This window comes from Oncorhynchus mykiss, chromosome 15, assembly GCF_057628025.1.
Source record: "Oncorhynchus mykiss isolate SJ-2025 chromosome 15, ASM5762802v1, whole genome shotgun sequence".
Taxonomy (NCBI): Eukaryota; Metazoa; Chordata; class Actinopteri; order Salmoniformes; family Salmonidae; genus Oncorhynchus; species Oncorhynchus mykiss.
The window spans coordinates 60,422,182-60,445,982 of NC_143036.1; the positions used below are offsets into that span (position 1 = coordinate 60,422,182).

The 23,801-nt window shown below is 42.0% G+C and overlaps 2 protein-coding genes, 3 non-coding genes and 1 pseudogene across 5 annotated transcripts; all 6 read right to left on the minus strand.

Annotated features, from left to right (window-relative positions):
• Positions 1–32: 32 nt before the first annotated feature.
• Positions 33–2,005, minus strand: LOC110490760 (ankyrin repeat and SOCS box protein 13-like; annotated as a pseudogene).
• A 303-nt stretch (positions 2,006–2,308) lies between these two features.
• LOC110490378 (rab GDP dissociation inhibitor beta) lies at positions 2,309–13,284 on the minus strand. Its single transcript, XM_021563740.3, has 11 exons — positions 13,165–13,284; positions 6,981–7,088; positions 6,548–6,647; positions 6,034–6,168; positions 5,540–5,738; positions 5,080–5,211; positions 4,650–4,749; positions 4,376–4,547; positions 3,858–4,002; positions 3,720–3,774; positions 2,309–3,586 (listed from the first exon to the last, which is right to left on the minus strand). The coding sequence occupies exons 1-11, from the start codon at positions 13,207–13,209 to the stop codon at positions 3,431–3,433; spliced, it is 1,347 nt and encodes a 448-aa protein (XP_021419415.1). The 5' UTR covers positions 13,210–13,284; the 3' UTR covers positions 2,309–3,430.
• A 2,374-nt stretch (positions 13,285–15,658) lies between these two features.
• On the minus strand, positions 15,659–21,308 carry ankrd16 (ankyrin repeat domain 16). Its single transcript, XM_021563741.3, is given in 8 exon segments — positions 15,659–15,885; positions 17,915–17,993; positions 18,095–18,256; positions 18,470–18,578; positions 18,760–18,802; positions 18,932–19,152; positions 20,887–21,115; positions 21,118–21,308. Coding segments are annotated over 8 exon segments (1,056 nt in total). The 5' UTR covers positions 21,176–21,308; the 3' UTR covers positions 15,659–15,730.
• On the minus strand, positions 19,398–19,485 carry trnay-gua (transfer RNA tyrosine (anticodon GUA)). The gene is given in 2 exon segments: positions 19,398–19,433; positions 19,449–19,485. It is a non-coding gene; the product is annotated as a tRNA-Tyr (tRNA).
• On the minus strand, positions 20,047–20,134 carry trnay-gua (transfer RNA tyrosine (anticodon GUA)). The gene is given in 2 exon segments: positions 20,047–20,082; positions 20,098–20,134. It is a non-coding gene; the product is annotated as a tRNA-Tyr (tRNA).
• On the minus strand, positions 20,683–20,770 carry trnay-gua (transfer RNA tyrosine (anticodon GUA)). The gene is given in 2 exon segments: positions 20,683–20,718; positions 20,734–20,770. It is a non-coding gene; the product is annotated as a tRNA-Tyr (tRNA).
• Positions 21,309–23,801: the final 2,493 nt, after the last annotated feature.

Sequence of the window (23,801 nt, forward strand, 5' to 3'; positions counted from 1 at the left end):
AGATATGTCCAGTTGACCTACGATCTCCAGATCTAGTACCCAGCAACAACCTCCAGAGCTCTGGCACCCAGCAATGTCCTCAGAGCCACTCTGCTAAGTTGCTGCAGACTCAGAGGAGATAGAAATAACCAGACAGCCACAATGACAAAAGTCACATTAGGGATGGAGAATCACAAATGGAAAATATTATTGCCTCTAGACTTACTTTATAATACTGTAAGCATTGTTCAGTGGGAGCCAGGCTTGGGGTAGTCTATGGGCTTTTTGTTGTCGTTGTCTCTGACATACACGTTGCCTCCAAAGTCCACCAGTAACTCAATCATGTCCACCATCTCTACTCTGGCAGAATTGTGGAGAGCCGTCTCATGGAACTTATCTGCATTCACCTTGGCATCTGAACAGAAAACACATTCTGTTCACAGTCGATACTTACATTTTCTCAGGAAAATGTGGCTTTGTGGCAGATTTGTGAATGAATTTCCAGTGTCCGCCCAGCATAACAAATACTTGTATGTAAAATGTATACATAAACACTGTATGATACAGAGCCATTGATATGATTACAGCAGTCGCCTGAGACAATGTTTTCCTCTTTGTCCCCATCCTCACCTGCTTTGAGCAGCACCCTGGCACAGTCCACATGCTCCTGGCACAGGCAGCATGTAGAGGGGTACCGAACTGGAGGTCAAAGGCCTCTAGCAAGACTCCATGCGCTATCATTAGCCTCACTATATCTGCATTACCTACAGTATATAGATGGATACTAAACAGTTTCATTAGATATGAAGTTCTCACACATATCTATACACATACGGTGCATCCTCCTCACACCCACCCCTTCTCTTGCACTCCTACTTCACTCACCCTAGTGCTGCCCCTTATCTCCTTACCTCTTCCTCCAGTCCTCTTACCTTTCCTTCTACTTAACATCTATTCCACCAGTCTCTTCCCTCCTATCCTGGTCAGTCTTCCCTCTCCTGCCCTGTTTTCTCCCTCCTCCAATCCACCTGACCCTGCCTTATCACTATTTCCCCAGTCTTACCCTTTATGCAGGCCTCGTGCAGGGGAGGCAGTGAGTGCTGTGAGGGAGGGGTTGACTTTGGTTCCATGTTCCAGCAGCATCTTTGCACACTCCAGGCTTCCCGCAGCACAGGCGTTACAGAGAGGAGCGCTACCATGGATGGTCCTCACGTCCACCTGGGGGAGAGGGGGTAAAGACGAAGGGATGAAGAGAGGGGGACCACTACTGCTACACATGCTCCAGGTGTATTGGTGTCTCTTGCCACAGCTCTATATATTTAGCCCTACTGTAGCTGCCTCACCTGAGCACCTGCATCGAGTAGCAGTCGGGCAAAGTTTGGATGTCCCTGGATGCATGCGTCATGGAGAGGAGTGATGTTGTCTACTGTCACCATGTTTACAGATGCTCCACCTTCAATCAGCTGTTTCACCTGAAGGGCCCTGCCTCATGAAAATCAGTTCGGTCTGCCCAAAACCCTAGTAGGAAGGGGAGAGGCTCTGGCACAAACGCGACCTCCTGCGTATTAACACTTTGGTTGGGTAATTATGAGTTCATCCAATAAACATTGTTGGGCAGTGAATAAAAGCAAACATATTTACATTCACCACCTTTCCGTCAATAATTGGAATTTATGTAGTTCAGATTTAAAAATGGATAGTCTGTTTGCCCAAATCGAAGACTCAACAATATTTCCAAAGCTAGAACGCCGTGGCACTGTCATTTCCATTATTGCAGGATTTTCCATTGAGAAATGTTAGCGTGACAGAAACAAAATCAACATGAGTGGACTGGGTTTATTTATCAGAACAGGGTGACGATTGGGACAGGAAAGCCGCAGAGGCTTCTGGGAGTTGTAGTTCTAAGCTTGAGATTTACTTGGGGCTTTGAAGTACCAAACATGTAACAGCTTTTTGATTCTGTGGACATGCCATGTTAAATGCGTTTAACCATTACACATTAAAACGGTTACAAATAGGCTGCCATATTAATACCAACCAGCCAATACAGAATTTCACCAAATCCAGAGTAATCTTTGCACTTCATTAAAGGATGGTCTTTGTCATAAGAATCAGACTGTTCGTGTCTGTTTTTAGTCCTGCATCAATAAATAACTCAAAGATCCTTTTCAGTGCAAAGTTTATAGATGCTTCAGCAGACAGTTTAGGTTGATGATATCATAAAATAGTAGAGGAAGTGTCAAAGGCAAAGCTTCCAATACTCAAATGACCACACAAAAGCCCAGACAGCAATACTCGCATAGACTCACAACTGAATAAGGACAAATACTTTTGTTTTTTCACAAGTTAATTTTTACTTTGCAGTACAGAAATCATTTGAGCACCGTCTTTTTGTAATCTTTTTTTATACATTGATGACATTTAAACAGGGCCCTTGTCATATCAATACTGCCATAGTAGACATTTGGTCCTTTTAAAGCAATTAGTCAACATCACCACAAATCCCCAACCTGCTTCAGTCTGCTTGGGTCTGTTCATTTTTAATAGTAAAGGAAAGAATAGTATTCTATTACATTATGGTTACTCAAGCTGCTGCAAACAGGTCCAGGTAGTTGACTACACTTGCTCGTTCAGTGGCTTGGCCTAGGTACAGTAAGATGCCTTGCCCAGGGCTGTCTGCTAGAGGCTGGAGATGAGCCACCAGGACAAGGGAGCTGATAAATGAAAACAAAAAACAAGGTCCCCCCCCCCCCAAATCACAATCGATGGGAGCATTTATATTAGCTGGTAACAGGAAACAATTAAAAGCTTCCCCTCTCTCTCACAAGGTTTTGGTGGTCAAATGAAGCTTTGCTGGCCAAACCCTTTTTTGGTTACGGCCTGTTAGGAATATTGCTTCATTGTAACTGGAACAAGCCAAGCCACTCACTTACCTCCCTCACAACAACGAAAACACCTGACAAGAAAAATACAACTGATCTGATCACATTTCATGATTCACTTCCCCAAAACACTTATGCTTTTACATGGTTGCATTATTTATTATTAGTATTTGAACAAAATGGATTTGACCCTCCCACACCGTGGTACGGTTTTCTTTTGATTGATCAATTGATTTTACATATTTGGACTAAACGCCCTCATCCAGGAGAGAAAATGATCAGTTACATTATGAAAACGAATGTAGGGCGTATGTATACCAATGTTCAGTGCAACAACTGTCTGAATGTAATTATAAAATGCATAACTCCCACCTGGCCCCCTTTTCCAGTGATGCTATATTGTAACTTCATATATAGGGTGAACTTCCATAACGGACAAAACATGTACTTGGATCGTCAGCCAGCCCATTTATCTATATTTTTGGATAGTTTTCCTTATTTTTTTAAAGATTTCAGTTGTCGGTGGCAAATATTTGATATTCACGAGTGTTGCAGACTCGCTCGTTTCTCTACTGGTCAGCTGCGTCGCCGAAGATGTCGTTCTTCTTGCGCTCCATCTCGGCAAAGTCAAATTCGGTTCCCGTCATCCGCTTGTAGATGTCCTTAATGTCGTCGCAGGTGGTCTCGAAGTGGGTGGTAGCGTCGTAGGTACGGGACATGAAGATCTACGCCAACAATAAGAAAACAATAGATGGTTAAACACAGGCAAACAAGACCAGCAGTAATTGTATTTTTGTTAACACAAGGTCACTGGATTTGACTGGGGTAAGCAGAAACAAACAGAAGTAATGGACCCACCTGGCTTTCAGCACCCATGTCAGTTGGTGCGTACTGGTCACTGATGCTCACAAACCTGCAGAGAGAAATGACAACGTCAACATGACCATAGCAAAGACTAGTGGGAGAACGCCAACAGTTTAGTGATGAGGCTCGTACTTCTGCTCGACAGGCTCCAGCAGGTCCATGGCTGGTTTGACCTCCATCTCAGGGTTGTCCGTCTCCACTGTGGTGCTGACGATGGCCACATACTTCCCCTGTGCTGCCACATTATGGGTATAGGAGATCATGCACACGTAGATATCTGGGAAGAAAAAAAAAAGATTAGTAAATTCAATATTTCGCTCCTTGTCCGAGTTGGGTGTGATTTGGGGCAGTGATATAGTTAAGTCCATGCCATCCTTCAAAGATTCATTTGATTCACCATCATCTCACCCTCAGCGGGGTCAGGGAAGACAGTTTTCAGGGATACAGTGTCTTCAAACTAGCTTCCCTTAAACCCGGATGTGGGGACCCACCTCAGGCATTTATTTTACACCTGTTAGTCTTAAGTAGAGTACTCAATACTTTTGGGTAATTGAGCGTGAAGATGGTCTCTCATGTTTGATTTATAAATCTCATGCGTTGTTTCCATAGGGGCCTTGCGTGGTGACATCACTTCCTGCAGTGTGGCTCACCGTGCTTCCTGTTGACCTGGTTCTGGGGGATGATGATCTGGCAGGAGTTAGCGTCGCTGGTGTTCTTGATGGGGTGGCTCATGATGCAGATGACCCGGATCACCTGACCGACCTTGGTTGTGCGGTCCATTAGATAGCTGGGATCGCAGATCAGCTGCTTACAGCGGGCGATCTGAGGTGGGGGGGTTAAGTATTAGCGCCAAGATTACACATGCCTTCCTCTAGTCCTCAGAGTATGGCCTCTATATAAGCCGGGAAGAAATAAGATTTTTACCTCTCCCTCAGACTTGACTCCCACTACTTTTCCATCCTCCATGACAATCTCCTCAATGGGCTTGTTCAGCATGTAGGTTCCTCCGTAGATAGCACTTAATCTACAGGAAGGAGACAGGGAACGAGAGGGAGAGATTCTGTAAGGCATGTTCAATTCTCTGACAATGTCAATTTTAACTAGAAGCACACGGTTCAGAATACTATTGTACACTTTCAAGAAATAGCACACTTTGAAAAGACCCATCTAAATTTGAACAGTCCAACAGCAAAATAAGAAGAAATCATTGGACATACTGCTGAACTTTGTATTTGGATTCAAATGAGTCAAACTTTTATTTGCATAGTGAAATTCAACAAGCCAAAACACGGATGAAACAAAAAGGCAGCTAGACGGAAAATGATAGAGGTTAGAAGTCAGAGTTGAGCCTTACCTGGCGAACCCTTGGGGCAGCTCCCCCAGGCCGTAGAGCGGGTAGAGGTACGGACTCTTGCCATATCTGGCCAGAGACTCACTGTACAGCTTGATCCTGTTTAGCGAGTCCATGCAAGGCAGGTCCAGGTACCTGAGAGAGGAGAGAGACAATGAATGAATACAGTGAATACAGTGCTTTCTTTGAATATATAACCATATAAAAAAAATATATAATGTCTACCTTTGACACCCTGTGCTTGTGAGGCTACCATGTCATCTAAATGGTATATCATAATGGTGACATTCCAGGTCACCTTTATCACAGTCTCAGAATATTGCTATATCCTGAAATCTGATAATCAACGTAGTGCAACTGCAAACAAGACTACCTGTAATTCTTCTTGCTTTTTAGTTAACCCCAAAACAGCCGAACACCTTCCATCTCTGGCTCAGCCAATAAGAAGATGCAGGTGACTCACTCGTCTGTCCGGTAGAGGGCGAGGGAGTGTCCTGTGAAGTCGATGACGTCCTGGCCCAGGTCAAACTTCTTGAACACGTCCCTCATCGTCGTCTTGTTGGGGTCCACGCCCTCCATGGTCTTGGGGTCGTTTTCATCAAAGTTAGCCACGAAAACCAGGAACTTCCTGAAGCGCCGTTTCTCAAACAGCCCCATCAGACCTGTAGGGGAGAGAGTTGTGCTATTCAGGGGTAGCTAATTATCTACATGATTGAGAGCTGAAAAGCAAGACAATACAGAACCAGGAAGAGGTTATTTGTGAGGAGCTGTGGTGACAGTAAGACATTTTGACCTATGACATGTCAACAATTCACCGTTTTAGACTGCTGTAAGCTGGATGGATATTAGACTTGATTAAACGTTTACTGTATGCAGAGTTAACCTGAGCTTATCAGACATATAAACTACAAAACCCAACCTCTAATCCATTTCCCATAGTCCCCCTGTACCACTCACTGGATGCCAGGGCCTCGGTCTCGGTGGAGGGCACTTTGTAGATGCTGCCCTTTTTGTAGACGAAGCTGCCTTCGATCACCTTGAAGTCCAGGTAGCGCGTCACCTGTGTGATCAGCAGCATGCGGACCAACTGACCTGCACAGGTGAGACAGACAAATCAGTGTTACCTTTCCCAGACAGGTTAGGAGAATACAGTTCAATCCAATTCAAAATCACTTTTACATATACAGCTTCATTCGTCTTCAAATTGAAAGTTCTCCCTGTTGCCTCATCCTGTCAACCACATCCAATCATTGCTAGGCAACAAGATCAGTCGCACTATCAAATATGGCCACGACCCAACTACTGCATATTCCAGAATCACATTTGGTATTCATCCCTTCTTTTCCCCTGAGACCAAGGATGAAGTGTTATATCTAAGGCCCAGAGTTTTTCCTTGTCTGGTGACATGGTCAGGAAAACTCCTGGCCCTAGTTAATATAACACATAATAAAAAGTGGTGATTAGTGTTTACCGTTGGCCATGAGGAACTTTGGGATGAGGTCCACATTCCAGTCCCGGCCTTTTCCCATGGACTCTGGTGGGGCGCCTGGGAGACTGAAGCGTTTATACAGCTAAAAGAGAGAATCATTTGCCATTTTGTTGAAGCAGCAATTTAGCCAAGAGGAATACAACAGAGTGCATATATAAGCAGCAACTGACTATAACGATCATGTGCTGTCACCCATTTTTAAGGATATTCAGATTAGTATGACTAGTTCCTTGTTCTCTTTCTCATGCCTCCTCATTCAGATTCATACGGTTACAAACATTTCTGGGAAATGGTTGAGTAGGCATCCTGACTGTTATCTTGTGTAAGAGAATGGTGCAGTCTTAGTTTGTGTCTTGTGTGGCCTGTTGAGGTTGGTCTTATGGGTCAGCGCCTCAGAGGACAGAGGTCGACTTACATCCTCCAGGGGAGTGATGGAGGCACTCTCTGCCCCGTAGTAGGAGTTCCGGTCCATGTGCAAGACCTTCTTCCCCTTCACCGACATGATTCCTGACAGGATGCATTCCTATTGGACGAAAGACAGGAAGGAGAGGGGTTTGAGCATCACGCAAATCACTTAAACCTGGATAGTTGCCAATATCACACAGGTCAAACATTTGGAATGATAATTGAATCCTAGATATTGATTTTCATGTTTGAGATTGTATTGTGTATGAATATTGCTGGTATCAGTTCTCTTCTTCTCCAGATAGGATTGTGTTTCATAATGGCAAATGCACAGACAGTCACGGTCTCGTTACGCCAGAAAATGCACTAAAAGCCTCACATTTCACACAGCCCAGATTCAACTAGACAAGGAAACATTTGAGGCTTTGTCGCAGATGTAGTCAAAGTAATGAATGTGGTCCCTGTCTGGTTTCCCCCTGTCTTTTCATGCTCCAATCTGATAACTGACTGTGTGGCTGGCAACAGTGGACCAGTCCAGCTGGCAGGGTCTCTATAATGATAGCTTATGCTAGTGGTCTACCCATGCTTCCCCTCTGCTTGCCGTGTGTGTACTTAAGATGGATTAACACTGATTATATAGTGTAAGCAATCATTTAGCCTAATAAGCAGGTATTTCATAAAAATAGGATTGATATGACACAACAGACAAACATTAAATCTACTGTTGAATCTTCTGGGAGAGTAGACTTATGTAGAGCAACTACCATGACCCGCTAAGGCTTTGACTGAAGATGGCCTCAGTTCTGGTGTGTGTGTTCGCCACTTTTGATAAGAGGGCAGTGGAGGAGAGGGGGGGGGGGGGGGGGGGGGCGTGGGTGGGACCAGAGTCACAGAATTAATTCAGTATGAGCTCCAGTTTGGTTAACAGTAGAGAAGGAGATTCCAGAATCTACGACACAGAACTCTATTCAACATTCTCTGTCATTCTAGAGTAGAGGCAGTCTGTAGTGACAGTGTCGCCACAAAATAAAGGGTTTTAGCAATGGCCGCTGAAGAGGGGAGCTATGCAGAGAGGGGAGTAGGTTTGAGCGTCCAATTCAACTCACGCTCCATTTAAAAGACGGAATTTAGGCTAGATAGTACAACCAAGCTGCCGATCAGCAGCTTTCTGTTTCTCTCTTAGCAGTGCTAGGCTGCGATTCGAGTTCCTCTGTCAAGGCAAAAGTTAGTCAAGAATCACAGGCTGCCTGGTACAGTACGGCCGGCCGGCCAGCCAGAGGAAAACGTGCGCGCGTGTGACTGACTCTCGAATTCCCACCGTCTTTCAAAAGGCCTTAAGATTACGGCAGCTGGTTTGTAGAAGAAGCAAAACACTCTGCATCATTTGATTCCGTGGACTTTATTCAGAAAAAAAGTTCAACTGAAATGCGGCCCGATTCAGAACACTGTGCTGACAGAGGGTTACCTCATCCAGTAGCTTCTGCCTGGATATTGAATCCGCAATATTTGATCTTACTGTAACAAATCATCCTAGATAAGGCCGTGGAATGACTCAGATTTAATATAATGGGGGGGAGAAGAGGTGACAGGTTGTGTTTGTGGGAGAGGTATATTTTATAGTCTACACTGTGTTGACAATGACTAATAATACAACAAACAGGACACCACAGCATCATGATTCCAGACTCCTGGTGTACACTGCTGCCAGGTCTTACACAATGCATTATGTCACAGGAAGTGACTCTGGTGTGGCTATTGTTTTAGTTTCCATCTCCCTAGAGTCAGCAGCATTCAGATCAGGGCAACTTAGGACAGGGCTCCGGTGTACAAAAACAGCACCCCACCTCTGCTGTTCCCATCATCGTGGGGATACAGGGTCCCTGACCCACTTGCCTGCCCCGTGCTATAGCCCTAGCCAACCCCTCTGTCTGGAGCTGGGCAAGTTTAAAGTAAGGATAGTATCATTTCCTCACCACTGCATTTTCAGACCATAGGCCTTAACGTTAGACAAACAAGGACTTTTACTGAGCTAAATAAAAAAAACACTGACCGGTCAGGTCTCTCAGGGGGGAAAAAAATCAATGTCCACTCTCAGAGAGAAGCATTGATGTCACTCAACGTGAGATTAAAGAGATGCAGGACTGCCTGTGCTGCAGATCCGCAGTGGAAGCATGTGCTCATCTCACTGACTGGTAGTCTACCACAAGCACATGAGGAATGTCTTTTTCATAAAAGGCATCTTAGAAAAAGGTGCAGGTAATGCCTTTGATGTTCCATCCATAATGACCAAATTACCATTTTAGTACCAACTATTACAGATGCATTTCTTTCGTGGGAAAAGGGCACCATAAAAGGTGCAACTGAAAGTCCAAACGTGTCTTGGGGATTTCAGGTTAGAGAAAAATACCTCAGCAAACGTCTAAACTCCACCATGTGGTAAGTCAAGCTGTTCATATTTCCCTATTCATTTAGGAAGACAATCAGAGAAAGGCTGGAGATCTATGCTCAATTTGGTTGTGTGGCGTAAAATTGTCCTTGTTTCTCATCACGGTTTTGTAAATCCATTAAATATACATGGAGGTGGCAGGTAGCCAAGTGGTTAGAGTGTTGGGCCAGTAAGGAAAAAAGGTTGCTGGTTTGATTACCCGAGCCGTCAAGGTGAAAAACCTGTCGACGTGTCAAGGCAGTTAAGCCCAATTTGCTCCAGGGGCACCGTTCTACTATGGTTGACCTTGTTAAACAACACATTTTACTATCTGGTGTTTGACAAAATATATATATATTTTTTTTTTGGTGCTGTAACTTCCAGAATATATGGCAGTAAATGGATGCCTTCCAGACACAATTTTGAGTGGCATGTGACTGAGGCAGCCCTGCTGTCTGTAGGCTCTGATATTCTGCTGGGGGTAGCCTAGGCATCACAACCTCGGGCTGAGAGATGGGAAGAAACCAATCCTCAATGCAAGAAGAGTCAAACAACCAATAAAACACATTGAAGTCACAGTTAAATCTTTAACACAGCAGCCCTATAAAAAGCAGGTGGATTTTTATGACGAGTGATTGACTGAGGCCCACTCTGAAGATGGTAAAGTGTTGGGCGGCTCTCTGAAGTTCAAAAGGCCACAGTGTGAGTCACGCTAAGAACAAGAGTGACTGTGTGCTAGTGCCACCCTGGCTGACATTTCCCCACAACTCCTTCATGTGTGGCTCCAAAAGGTTGGGATCCAATATCTGGACTGCATCTGTAATGTCATTGCACACTCTCAGGATCCACACACAGTACAAGAACCATCACATCTTCTTCCCTTGCTCTAATAGAATGACACAAAGTTATTACATAAATCTAGCCTCCATGTTTCATCCGCTACTGCAGGAAAAAGGTGATTAATCTGATTTCATTCTGGCCAATGGCATCACATGACAACCAACAGTATCAAGTGGTGGTGTGAAAGAGGGGCTTATAATATTGATGACCATGCCCTCCTGGGCCTCTTTTTTTATTTAACCTTTATTTAAATAAGCAAGTCAGTTAAGAACAAATTCTTATTTACAATGGCGGACTAGGAACAGTGGGTTAACTGCCTTGTTCAAGGGCAGAACGACAGATTTTTACCTCGTCAGCTCGGGGATTCGATCTAGCAACCTTTTGGTTATTGGCCCAACTCTCTAACCACTAGGCTACCTGCCACCCCCATCCATTAAGTATGGGGACAGACAGACAAGGACACCACAATCCACCCCAGCCAAGTCCCAGATGCTGGGGAGACTAGAGGTAGATGTTTGCTAGGCCCCAGCTGCAGAGGGAGGAGGATACATACAATAAAGGCATATCCCAGAACAGCCAGTTCTCCTTTCCCCACCATGTCTTTCTCAACCACATGTACCACAATCAGTGTGGAGTGTGTGTCGGGCAGGGAGATGCTTGAATAAATGCCAAACAGAACTGGATACTTGCTAGGGTTGACCTGCATCAGTTGGAACTAAGCCGATCTCTCGTTTCGTACCACTGTATCATAGTATATGGCGCCAGTTAGGTCTACGTGATGCCTCAGAGCTCTGACAACATTCTGTCTGGCTTTTGTAGAACTTAAAAACTTGCCCTGTACTCTCAGTTCCTCTGCGACTGAACCACACCCATCTGCAGTCTAAAACAACACAGGAGTCACCAACCCAAAAGCCAACACTCTCAACCAGGCTGCCTACCCCTACGCTGACAAGCCAAAATGCCTTCCTGACTGCCACATCCTGTTGGCGTGGACTACACAAAACGTGGCTGCACAGGATTCTGAACGATTTCACACAATTCCTGGATGGAATATGGAATTCCTAAGTTATGTAATCATGGAATGTGACAGTCAGTGTGACTGACAGCAAAGGAACTAGCTGGACCTATATCAGTGAAAGTATTGGTTTCTAACCTTGGCAATGGATTGTTTCCCAATGTAACAGTATGATTGTCTTCTTGTGTGTGTGTTCTATTGCTGAACTGTTATTTTTAACAACACACGCCCCCACCTGAGTCAGACATGCGAGACAGACAGGAAACTGTAAATAGATCATCTGAGTGAGGCCTCAGAGTACAGTAAATTCTATCAAGTTTTTCCTGTCATGCCTCAACCGAGTGTTTCACAGCTGAGTAAAGGAGTGGGAACAACATACTATCGGTCATTTTGATTCTCTCAATGATTCCATGTATGTTCTTGTGAGCTAGCTACAAAATGTACGAGAACTAATATCCGTGACAGAATATCCTTTGATAAAAATATAATTTGCTGGCTGGCTAGTGGATACAAAGTAATTAACTAGTACTGCTGAATCAACTTGAGAAACTAGCTAGCGAAATCAGGGTTTCCAAAACTCGGTCCTTGGGCTCCCCCTGGGTGCACATTTTGGTTTTTGCTTTGATTACTTGAGTAAGCCGTGCAGTGCAGGACAGAGTTTGGGAAACCCTGAGATGGCAGTGGGGTTATGGTAAGCTATAGACAATGAACACAATTTAATTTTATTGGATGGCAACTTGAGTGCACAGCGATACAGTGACAAGATCCTGAGGCCCATTTTAGTTCCATTCATCCACCGCCATCACCTCATGTTTAAGCATAATGCACACATTTCGCAGGGATCTGTACACAATTTCTGGAAGCTGAACATGTCCCAGTTCTACCATCGCCTGCATACTCACCAGACATCTCACCCATTGAGCATGTTTGGGATGCTCTGGATCGACGTGTAGGACAACATGTTCCAGTTCCCGCCAATATCCCAAAACTTTGCGCAGCCATTAAAGAGGAGTGGGACAACATTCCACTGGCCACAATCAACTCTATGTGAAGGCGATGTGTCACGTTGCAAATGGTGGTCAAAGACCAACAGATACAATCTGTACTCTGGGTCATGTGAAATCCATAGATTAGGGTCTAATTTATTTCAATTGACTGATTTCCTATACGAACTGTAACTCCAGTAAAATCTTTGAAAATGTAATGTTGCGTTTATATTTCTGTTCGGTGTACTATAGGTACACCAGTTAGATTAGCTAACTAGTTACAATTGAACTACAGTAGCTAAACTAATACTCGCGGGGAGAATCTCCTCCCCAAAACAAACCAAAACCACCGCCTGTTGAAAAATCCAAGCACTCATGAATAAAGCTTCATCGCATGGTGATGGTGACGTTACATAAATTAGTATCCAACTCGAAAATTACACTACCTTTGTATCACACTCAACATGAGAGCATATACACACTTTTCCAAACTAAAAAATGACAATACACTGTCAAACTGGGACACGTTAGCCTAAACAAAGCTGGCATTAGCTACAATAGCTATCATGCTAACCAATTAGCTACCAATGCCAGCTAGATTTTCACACTTGATTGATAAACAGCATGCATGAATATGAGACCGAGGCACCACCTTAAAATGACGTTAAACGTATTAGTAGTTACCTAGCTAACTACCGAAAGTTAAGTTCATTGAGAAAAATATTTGTGAATGCAAACATTGACAGACGTGACCACTGACAGTCGTTAGTTAGCTAGCTTATTAGGCCCAGCCGATAGTTGAACTACGCTAGCTAGCGCCGTAGCGGGTTAACAAAGCTCGACAAAGTGGCAATTGAAGGAACATATTCCCTCAGAGCATCGCTTAGATTATTCAAGGAACGAACTGGCATGGTACAATTGTGCTCACCGTCAGTCCGGTACCCAGCACGATAACGTCGTATTCTTCATTCATTTTCCCAGGTGTTTTCTCCTCTTTTCCTGAATAGTGGCCCGAAGAAAATGGAGATCTGCAAAGCTGGAAACGAAAGGGGCTGCGGTTCAACGTCAAGCGATTCTGCTTCACTGTAGGGGAGGAGCCTATAGTCTGTCAATAACGGTAACATTTCTCAAATTTCTGGGTACTGATAATGAATCGATTATATACTTATCAATGGACATTTCCCTACATATATTTTTCATAAGAATCGTGCTTTTATTCGTCTTGTAATTTGTAAAAGTCTACTGTAGCTACCGTACTCCACCACCTGCCTATGCTGAGTATTTATTTTGTCAGAGGTGTGTCCTCTTTGACATTGTCCTTAGCCCCATTATACGGTGTGTGTATGTTTTCTCCCATGTGTGTGTGTATATGTGTGTGCGTTTGCTATGCATAGATCACCTTGGTTCACTTAGCAAGTCTTTCCCGGATGGACAGGATCCAGTCCACATTGCATCCTCAGTTTGCTTTGGTGAGTCAGTAGGTCAGGTGACAAACTCACACAATCATAACAACATAAGAACTCCCCTAATCCTTTCTTTAATCCTTCATATTCCAGACTGCCACATGCAGTGCCTTCAAAAAGTATTCACACCCCTTTACTTTTCCAACGTTTTGTTGTGTTACAGCATGAATTTAAAGGGGATTAAATGTAGATTTTTTTTGTCACTTGCCTACACACTACCAAACATTTTACTAATGAATAAAAAATGAAAAGTTCAAATGTCTTGAGTCAATAAGTATTCAACCCCTTTGTTATGGCAAGCCTAAATCATTTCAGGAGTTAAAATGTGCTTAACAAGTCACATAATAAGTTGCAAGGACTCACTCTGTGTGCAATAATATTGTTTAACAATATTTTTTGAATGACTACTTAATCTCTGTCCCTCAGTCAATCAGTGAATTTCAAACACAGATTCAACCACAAAGACCAGGGATGTGTTCCAATGCCTTGCAAAGAAGGACACCTATTGGTAGGAGAGAGAAAAAATAAAACAGTCATTGAATTTCCCTTTGAGCATATTAATTAAACTGTGGATGGTGTATCAATACACCCAGTCATTACAAAGAGCCAGCAGCATACAACCCTGCATTCTGCTGCTGGCTTGCCTCTGAAGTTAACCAAGCTTAGTTCTGGTCAGTCCCTGGATGGGAGACCAGATGCTGCAAGAAGTGTTGTTGGAGGTGCGGGCAAGAGGCACTAAAGTGAATGTGCAAAACATTTGGCAAAGTGTGATGGAACATTTTATGTTTGTGCTTTTCTAATAACCAAGTTCTGTGTTCTATTCATGTGCTTTTCTAATGACCAAGTTCTGTGTTCATGCAAGTGATTGAATGAATCCTCACTGTTAGTATCTGCAATTTGGCAGTACGCCCAGACCCTTGTTTTGAACAAGGGATATCTCAGTTTCAAGGTCTCAGCATCGAGAGAAGAAGCCTCGTGAGGTATTAGTCTGTCACATGCATGACCCAGTATTGGTTAGTCACGTGAATGAAGCAAACGTTAATGATGAATAAATTATGAATGATGAATAAGCTAAATCATGCAAATATAACTTGTATGTATATAAGACAACTACCGGGACTGCCCCAGGTAGAGCTCCTGATCGGCATGTGTACTTGGTGAATTGAGTTGGTTGGAACCTCTTCAGAATGCTGATAATAAAGAATGATTCATTTAAGAATGAATTTGAGTGTCCCTGTAAAGAATTTCAACAACAAAAGCAATTCACTTTTTGTCCTGAATAAAAAGTGTTATGTTTGGGGCAAATTCAACACAACACATCACTTACTACCACTCTTCATATTTTCAACCATGGTGGTGGTTGCATCATGTTATGGGTATGCTAGTTTTTCTAGGATTAAAAAGAAACGGAATAGAGCTAAGCACAGGAAAAATCCTAGAGGAAAACCTGGTTCAGTCTGCTTTCCAACAGACACTTGGAGACAAATTCAACTTTCAGCAGGATAATAACCTAAAATACAAGGCCAAATATACACTGGAGTTGCTTACCAAGACAACATTTAATGTTCCTGAGTGGCCTGGTTACAGTTTTGAATTAAATCGGCTTGGAAATCTATGGCAAGACTTGAAAATGGCTGTCCAGCAATGATCAACAATCAACTTGACAGAGAATTTAAAAAATAATAATGTGCAAATATTGTACAATCCAGGTGTGCAAAGCTCTTAGAAACGTACCCAGAATGACTCACAGCTGTAATTGGTGACAAATGTGATTCTAACATGTATTGACTCAGGGAGTTGATTACTTATCTACTCAAGATATATCCATTGTTTTTTATTTGTATTAATCCCACGTTTTAACACGACAAAATGTGGAAAAAGTTAAATAGTGTGAATACTTTCTGAAGGCACTGTATTGTTTAATCCCCATCAACAAAATCCACACAGAAAGAAATTATATGAAGTTATTATTCTGCCATCCAGAATACCAATAATGTCCATAATTTATTGATTCTCCATTCAGACAGAAGTTTATGTCAAATCACATTCAAACACTCTGAGCACATCGTTTTTTTTGGCAAGCTGTTGAGCAGTGGAGCCCGAGGCATCCACCACGTCTACTAGCCCCTGCTGTAGGAGTGTCCTGACCGCTTCTGCATGCTGCCCTATACACGCCATATGAAGAGCTGGGGGAAGCACAGAGAGACACAGGCAGTAGATTAATTCATCAATGTCAGATACTTGCTGGCGCAGAGATCTGCACATTGCACACACAGGATAGAGGTCTTCACGGGTCCAACAGACCCAAAATTCAGAGACCCAACTCAGGACCCAAATTTTTGTCTCAGGGACAAGTTTTAATATTGTAGTGGACAAAGATGAGAAGTGAGTTGGCTTGGCCAAATGGACTGAGTGCAACTCGCTATTCAGGTTTTTTATTTATTTTCCTATTTATTATTATTATTGTATATCATTATTTTTGTAGCCTGTTGTCAAATAAATTGCTTTAGCCTATTGCTGTCATTTGATGGGTAGTTGCTACATATATAGATAGGCCTAGTCTGCTGAAAACGTTTGTAAAGGTTTAAACCAGTTCTTTAAATATGACACAAGTGTTTTTTTTGCCAAATTAAGTTCCACCTGACGAGTATAAAGAAATGCATGTCAGTGTTTGGAACATGGCGACAGCATACCTCTATCTTTCTCTCTTGGGCTAGGCCCAAGCTTTTCTTCCTTTATGTATATTTTTTATAATATCATATAGTGGACGTCTAGGCCTGTATGCATGCAATGCCCTGATGCATTTAGCACTCAAATCTCCAACAGTTAAATGGTGAGTTGGACAGTTAATGTTTGAGGACAGTAAAAACCAATGAAACAATAGGCTATGAAGTTTTGAATATGCTACCCTTCGAAACACAACACATATTTTTTTGTAATTTGTTATAGGCAGTTTTTAAGGACACGAGGGCCTAAATGTGGATCATTTTGCCAATATCACTTGTTTATTGATGGAGCTGGCAGCCCAGTCTGAGGTTTCTTTCTCTCTTTCTACTCTCTGATCTGAACAGGTTTTTTGAAAATTACTTTATGCATATCAGGTCAGGTGGGAAAGCCCCAGATCCATTTTGGAACGGGTCCAACTTTTTGGACCTGTGATGACCCCTAACACAGGGTGCCCGAGGACAGGATTCAATGACCTGCATTCAAGATCAACTGTACTTGAGGCGGCAGGTACTATATGAGGCGGCAGGTAGCCTAGTGGTTGGAGCGTTTGACCAATAACCGAAAGGTTGCAAGAGCAAATCCCCAAGCTGATAAGGTAAAAATCTGTCGTTCTACTCCTGTACAAGGCAGTTAATCCACTGTTCCTAGGCCGTCATTGAAATAAGAATTTGTTCTTAACTGACTTGCTTATTTAAATAAAGGTAAAACATTTTTTTTAAATAGAGTGGTTTGAGAATTGGGTCTAATGCCAGAACTACTTACATACGCTAGACAGAAGTTATGTCATTAGAACGCATCCTGTTCCCTGTATTAAGTAAACTTACATTTCCAGTTTTTCTTGTTGCACAAATTCAGATTTGGCCTGCAAGCAGTTGTTTTGATGAAAGTGTATTGCTACAAGCAAAGTGCAATTATCATAATGTAGAACTATACAGCATTTAGCCTCTACACAGGGGTTCCCAAACTTTTTGCACTCTTCCAGCATTGGGAAACATCCCGCGCCACCCCTGCACAAGCACTGTTCATGATACAAACTGTTCACACCCCTCTTGTTGGTGGAGAGAATTTTGCAGGTTTAAAGATTATTTCGTGCAATTCTACACATTTTGTCATGGGGTGCATAGGAACTTTACAGTCTTAAAGCAAATTGTCTTGCAATTCTGTACATTTTCCCATGTTTAATGTGTATTCATGTGACAAATACATTTAAAAAACGTTAGCTGACATGTGCTAGTTGATTTGGACATTTTGACAAGTTACAAATAGCTCCCTAAGGTATGCGAAGACTAACATGACAAGAGGAACTGATGATGCACTACCCAATTTTGAAATTACATCTTGTGCATTCTACTATTAAAAGTTTCAGTTTAAAGCCAGATTGAGTTCCTTTAAATAAAAAAAAAGTAAAAATATCCTTTTTGGGGGGGGGGGGGGGGTACCCGTGCCGACCCCTCGCCCCACAGTTTGGGAACCATTTCTCTACAGTACCTGTTCTTCCCTTTTTGTCCCTGACGTGAAGATCTGCTCCTAATGTGAGGAGTGTTTTGATTGTGCCTGTGTGGCCCTCCTGAAAATATAAAATATCAGGCATGATATATTATTATGCACACAATTTGCCTTTATCTACAGGATAGGCCTGATAATAGATGTTTACAGAATAGAGCTAACCTTGGCAGCGTAGTGCAGGGAAGTGAGCTGCATGTCAGTGGCTGTCTGGTTCACGTCCACTCCGAGGTCCCTCACTAGGAACTCTAGCGCCTCCTCCTGGGCTGTGACTGCAACCTGGTGCACCGGCTGGGCCCCGAGGATGTCTGCTGCAGTCGGAGAGGCCTGTGTGACACACGAGAATGCAAGTATATACAGGTCAGTATCTTATTCAATGTCCAGGGGTACTGGAGTGGTTGAGGTGGATTCATTTTCCCAAGGGGACTATGGTGGAATTTAAGTGAGATACAGGCAAGTTGATATTTTGGTGCAAATTTCAGTTATCTCAGATATGTTTTGATAGATGGAAATGTTATTTTCCTCCAGTCTCCAGTGTACCTGGTGCTTCTCCAGCAGTAGCTTGGCCACAGATATGTGTCCGTTCCTCACTGCGTCCATAAAGGGAGTGACCCCACAGCTGTCCCTGCCATCCGGAACATAACCACAACTGCAAACAGAGAAGTGAGGGTCAGTTAGCACAACACCCACACACACTTACACATGATCACATTAACACAGAGTAACAACACTGACACTCTAACATGCCTTCTCACAAGTATGCAAATCCTCTGAGAGACTATCCTAATTCATACCTCCTCTCACACACAGACAAACATAGAGAAACACACCTCTGTACCAAGATGCTGACCACTTCTTCACAGCCGTGCATTGCTGTAGGAACAGAGAATAGATAGAGAAGGGGTAATGAACCAGAAAAAAAATATTTTATGCATATTGTTCAAAACACCTGTGAATATGTCCAGACCTGTGACATGTCTGATTTGTTAGCACAGTGATTACCTGCAGTGTGCAGAGGAGTCCTCAGCGTCTTGCTCTCTGTACTCCAGACTTCTGGGTTGGCCAGTAGGAGGTGCTGTATGACTGCTGGGTCTCCCTCCCTGCAGGCGATGTGGAAGGAGTTCCAGCCGTCCTTGTTCTTCAGCGTGGGATCGGCCTTGTGGGACAGCAGTTCCTGGATCACACCCAGGTTCCTCCGGGTGCAGGCCATCATCAGAGGGGTCCTGAAAGTAAAGGTGGGTCACGATGTTGGACCAGAGTTGCACATATCTTGCATTTTGTGAGGTCATTTTTCGGTGAACAAATGGGTTTGTTGGGTCACAAAGGCAATTACAATGAATATTTATTTTAACTCACCCTCCCACCCCAATTTTGTGTAGTATTTAATGATTTGTTATGTTCATAGTAGTGTGTTGATAATGGTATACAATGCAGGCACGGTGATATTACATGGACCTATTAAAATATTTCCTTCGAGCCGGATTTGAACCAGCAACCTAAGGATTTCAGCATTTAGCCTCTACAGTCCTCCGCTCTACCAACTGAGCTATCGAAGGGAGATGTACATATTCAGAAAAAGCAGGATCGTATTCGTTAGTGCACAAGGTAGCAAAACGTTTAGCAACTGAAAAAAAACAAGCCTCTCCAAATTCTGGTAGTCCTTCCCCGTTTTGTCCAGTTGCTTCCATTTGGTCTCTAATGAATTTGACTCTGGTCATTCAATTAATCAGTACCTACCTATATAATCAATTGAAACCAGAACTTTAATTGAATCTTAGAACAACTTATTTGTTATTTGGTATACATGACACACAGGCACACAAGGTCACCACTGCTGTTACTAGTTATTATTACTCTATTTAAACTGCTATACCAAGTTACATCTCACTTTACTACTTATATAACAGTCATCATAATTGGACATATATTATTTTATAAATCATTATATTGTATACATCTCACAAGTGGTTTTATAACTTTGTATTGTTATTTTTGGACTTGGCATTTGATTCTTGATTGATATTGTAATGCATTGTTGAGGAGAGTTAGCGAGTAAGAATTTATGCAGATAACGAAAAAACTTCGAATTGATATGACATGGGCCGACGAAAATATTCTCCTTCGAGCCGGATTTGAACCAGCGACCTAAGGATTTCAGCATTTAGCCTCTACAGTCCTCCGCTCTACCAACTGAGCTATCGAAGGGAGATGTACGTATTCAGAAAAAGCAGGATCGTATTCGTTAGTGCACAAGGTAGCAAAACGTTTAGCAACTGAAAAAAACAAGCCTCTCCAAATTCTGGTAGTCCTTCCCCGTTTCGGCCGGTTGCTTCCATTTGGTCTCTAATGAATTTGACTCTGGTCATTCAATTAATCAGTACCTATATAATCAATTGAAACCAGAACTTTAATTGAATCTTAGAACAACTTATTTGTTATTTGGTATACATGACACACAAGGTCACCACTGCTGTTACTAGTTATTATTACTCTATTTAAACTGCTATACCAAGTTACATCTCACGTTACTACTTATATAACAGTCATCATAATTGGACATATATTATTTTATAAATCATTCTATTGTATACATCTCACAATGAGTTGTATTACTTTGTATTCTTATTTTTGGACTTGGCATTAGATTATTGATTGATATTGTAATGCATTGTTGAGGAGAGTTAGCGAGTAAGCATTTATGCAGATAACGAAAAAACTTCGAATTGATATGACATGGGCCGGCGAAAATATTCTCCTTCGAGCCGGATTTGAACCAGCGACCTAAGGATTTCAGCATTTAGCCTCTACAGTCCTCCGCTCTACCAACTGAGCTATCGAAGGGGATAAAATGCCTCGAAATAAATGTGTTTTTCAATACATCTTTTTCTAAAAAGAGACATATAGAATAACGTTGTCTTAATGTTTACACATGGCTTGCGTGTTAATGTATGTCTCACCAATCAGCCTTTTTTAAGCAGTCTACTTTGGCTCCTTCAGTGAGCAGATAGCTCAAACACTCCCGCTGTCCCATGGATGCAGCTTCATGCAGAGCTCTTTTGTAGTCGGTATTGTAAAGCTCTATGTCCATCCCAATCTCTTTTACTAAAAATTGCACAATGTCCAAGTGGCCATGACGGGCGGCATAATGCAACAATGTATCACCCGATTTCCCGAAATGTTTTTTGTTGACATAATGTGCAACAATATTGCCTCCAAGTTCTTTTTTAAGTGTGCACAATTCGCCATTCTGCGTAAGCTTGATTAAATATTTCAATGCGTTCTCAGCATCCATTGAACATATACATGTAATAAAATTAACTATTTGACACCGTTTAAACTGCTAAATTAGCTTGATGCTGTTTCTGATCAGAAGCTTGGGTGACAAGTACCTTAAATGGTGAAAAGTAGGTTAAGTTGTTGGTCAACCAAAAACCTACACATTTCAGTTGAGTTCTACTCTACTCTTTACCTTAAAAACGCAAAAGACAGGAAATTTGATCTTAATACCTGACAATAATACGTTAAAGCAATGGACAACACTGTTCTACCATAGGCTATGGGCTAAAATAGCTTGCAGCATGTTCCTGCAAGAAATTCGGTAATACATTCTGATCGTCCAGTATGCTGTAGCAGAATTGTGCACTGGGGGTTGTAGTTTTTGATATTCATTACTCTCAAAATAACTTATATTGAATGATAATGCATAGGTTGAGTTGTATTACATTTAACTGATTTAGACTTTGTAAATAATAACTTCTGCTTGCAATGGTAGTTGCCACAAATTATGTAGGCCTATATAGTAAAGTTATTAAATTGTAGGCCAAAAATCTACTTTTCTTTTTACGATAGGCTAAAACATGTAAAGGTAAGTTATAAAAAAAACATGCATCCTATGACAAATAATTTAGGAAGCACAGTTGCTATTGTAGAGTGTAACGCAATCTCAATAATTATCTACAAGAAGGCATGTGGCACCCGCGGAGCTTTCCATGGGTGAACAAGATTAGAGACATCTGGAAAGAACTTCCTGAAGAAGAAAAAAATATGTAAAGTTGAGTGGGTGAAGTAGCTTCTCTTTGTAGCATTTATTCAAGACCATGTGCAGAGACCGGTGGATAGTTAAGCGTTGAGAATAATTGTGGCACCTTTCCCCGGTAAGTTAATTTATTTTATGACACATTGTTGAATTTAGAGTTGTGCTTTGATTGTGTGCGTTGTTGTGCATTGCTTGCATTGCTCTAAAGCTAGAAAAGTAGACACACCCCTTTTTAAGAAGGTAATATTCATATATTTGTTTTTAGCATTATCATAATCTACTTGTGATGCATTGAGTAGATTGCTATAGGTTCATCTGATATTTTTTAAATTTAATTTGTGCAATTGTTACATAAACTAATGTAAGGCTACTGTATTTCCTAGGTTGGATATCCGCTAAGTAGTTGCCCATAATGAAAAAAACAACATATGCTTTCCATGAAAAAGGTGTGCCACATGGCAGCAACTAGGCTACTTAGGAGTCTACTTGGTGTTCCATTATCATAGTTCAGGTAGCCTGTGTGGTTATGAAGCCAGACTATGGTTTTCTTCATGTGGCGGTAGCAGAGGCCGAGTGCAAAATAAGAGTTGGCACTGACTTCTTTGACACCTTGAATTACGGTTCACTTTTGTGAAGAAACTGTGCATTTCATTTACCTGAACAGATAGTAAAATATTTGTTTAATGAGGATTCCCTAGTTCTTCTACATGTTTTAAATTTCACATACAGTAGGCTATTAAAAACAACTTCATCTTGTAAACTCCTGATTAAGCCATATTTATGACTATCCATCTCTGTACATTATTATTATTATTATTGAGACTGGTTTGGATTAATTTAGAGAAAGTTGACCCAAAGAGCATGTGTGTAGAGAACACTGAAAAGAGTCTGGAACCCCTAAAAAACAAATGAACACAATCCCAACTCTGTCACCATTTTTATGATAATGTTGTATAAGGGGTGCAAAACACTTCACCTAATAGATATTTTACAACCACTAAAAAACATTACCAAGTCGTTTATACTGGCTCAGTCTTGGATAGTAATGCTTTCTATGGAGGAGAACTTGCCCAGAGAATCTGTCTGCAGCATGTGTGAAAAGTCTGAACTAATACAGATATTATTATTTCTATCTGACATCAATGGAGTGGAAGTATTTTCTCTGAAAATGGGCAGAAGAGTACAGAATGATGATCTCACAGCTGAACTAGTTTTTGTTAGTTTATCCAGCACCAAAAACAACACAGCTTGTCATGTCACTTTTATTGATTGTTTATAGAGTAGTTTACACCTCTCTACTGTTTACTTACACATTACATCCAAAAGAGACAGTGGGTGAGAGAGACGGAGAGACATCAATGTCGAGAGAGTTAGAATTTAAGCATAACAAATAGAGGGATAGTGAGAGTGTCTCTCTCTAGAGGCTGACTAAAGCTTACTGAAAAATGCCACTAGGAAGGAAGCACCAAGAGTCTCTTGAAAACCAGATCCACATGCGTGCTGATTCACCAGGCCCTTAGTGTGCCATGTATATCACACAGAGAAACAGTGCAATATGTACTGCATACTACATTAGATATAACTGTATTAGCCAAAACCTTGGGCTACAGTATACATTTACCATGCTGATAAAGTAATATAGAGAGTGACCAGGTACAAAAGTCATGACATGCAATTCTCATGTCTGTTCAGTTCTGCAGTTGCGGTGTGTGGACAATCACACCGTGTAGTGTATGTGATCCTCATAGCATAAACATGATAATGTTGCAGGATCTTTATTTCCATCAGCAAATGTTTCAGTGGAAACAGACTAGGGTGCAGGTAGCCTAGCGATTA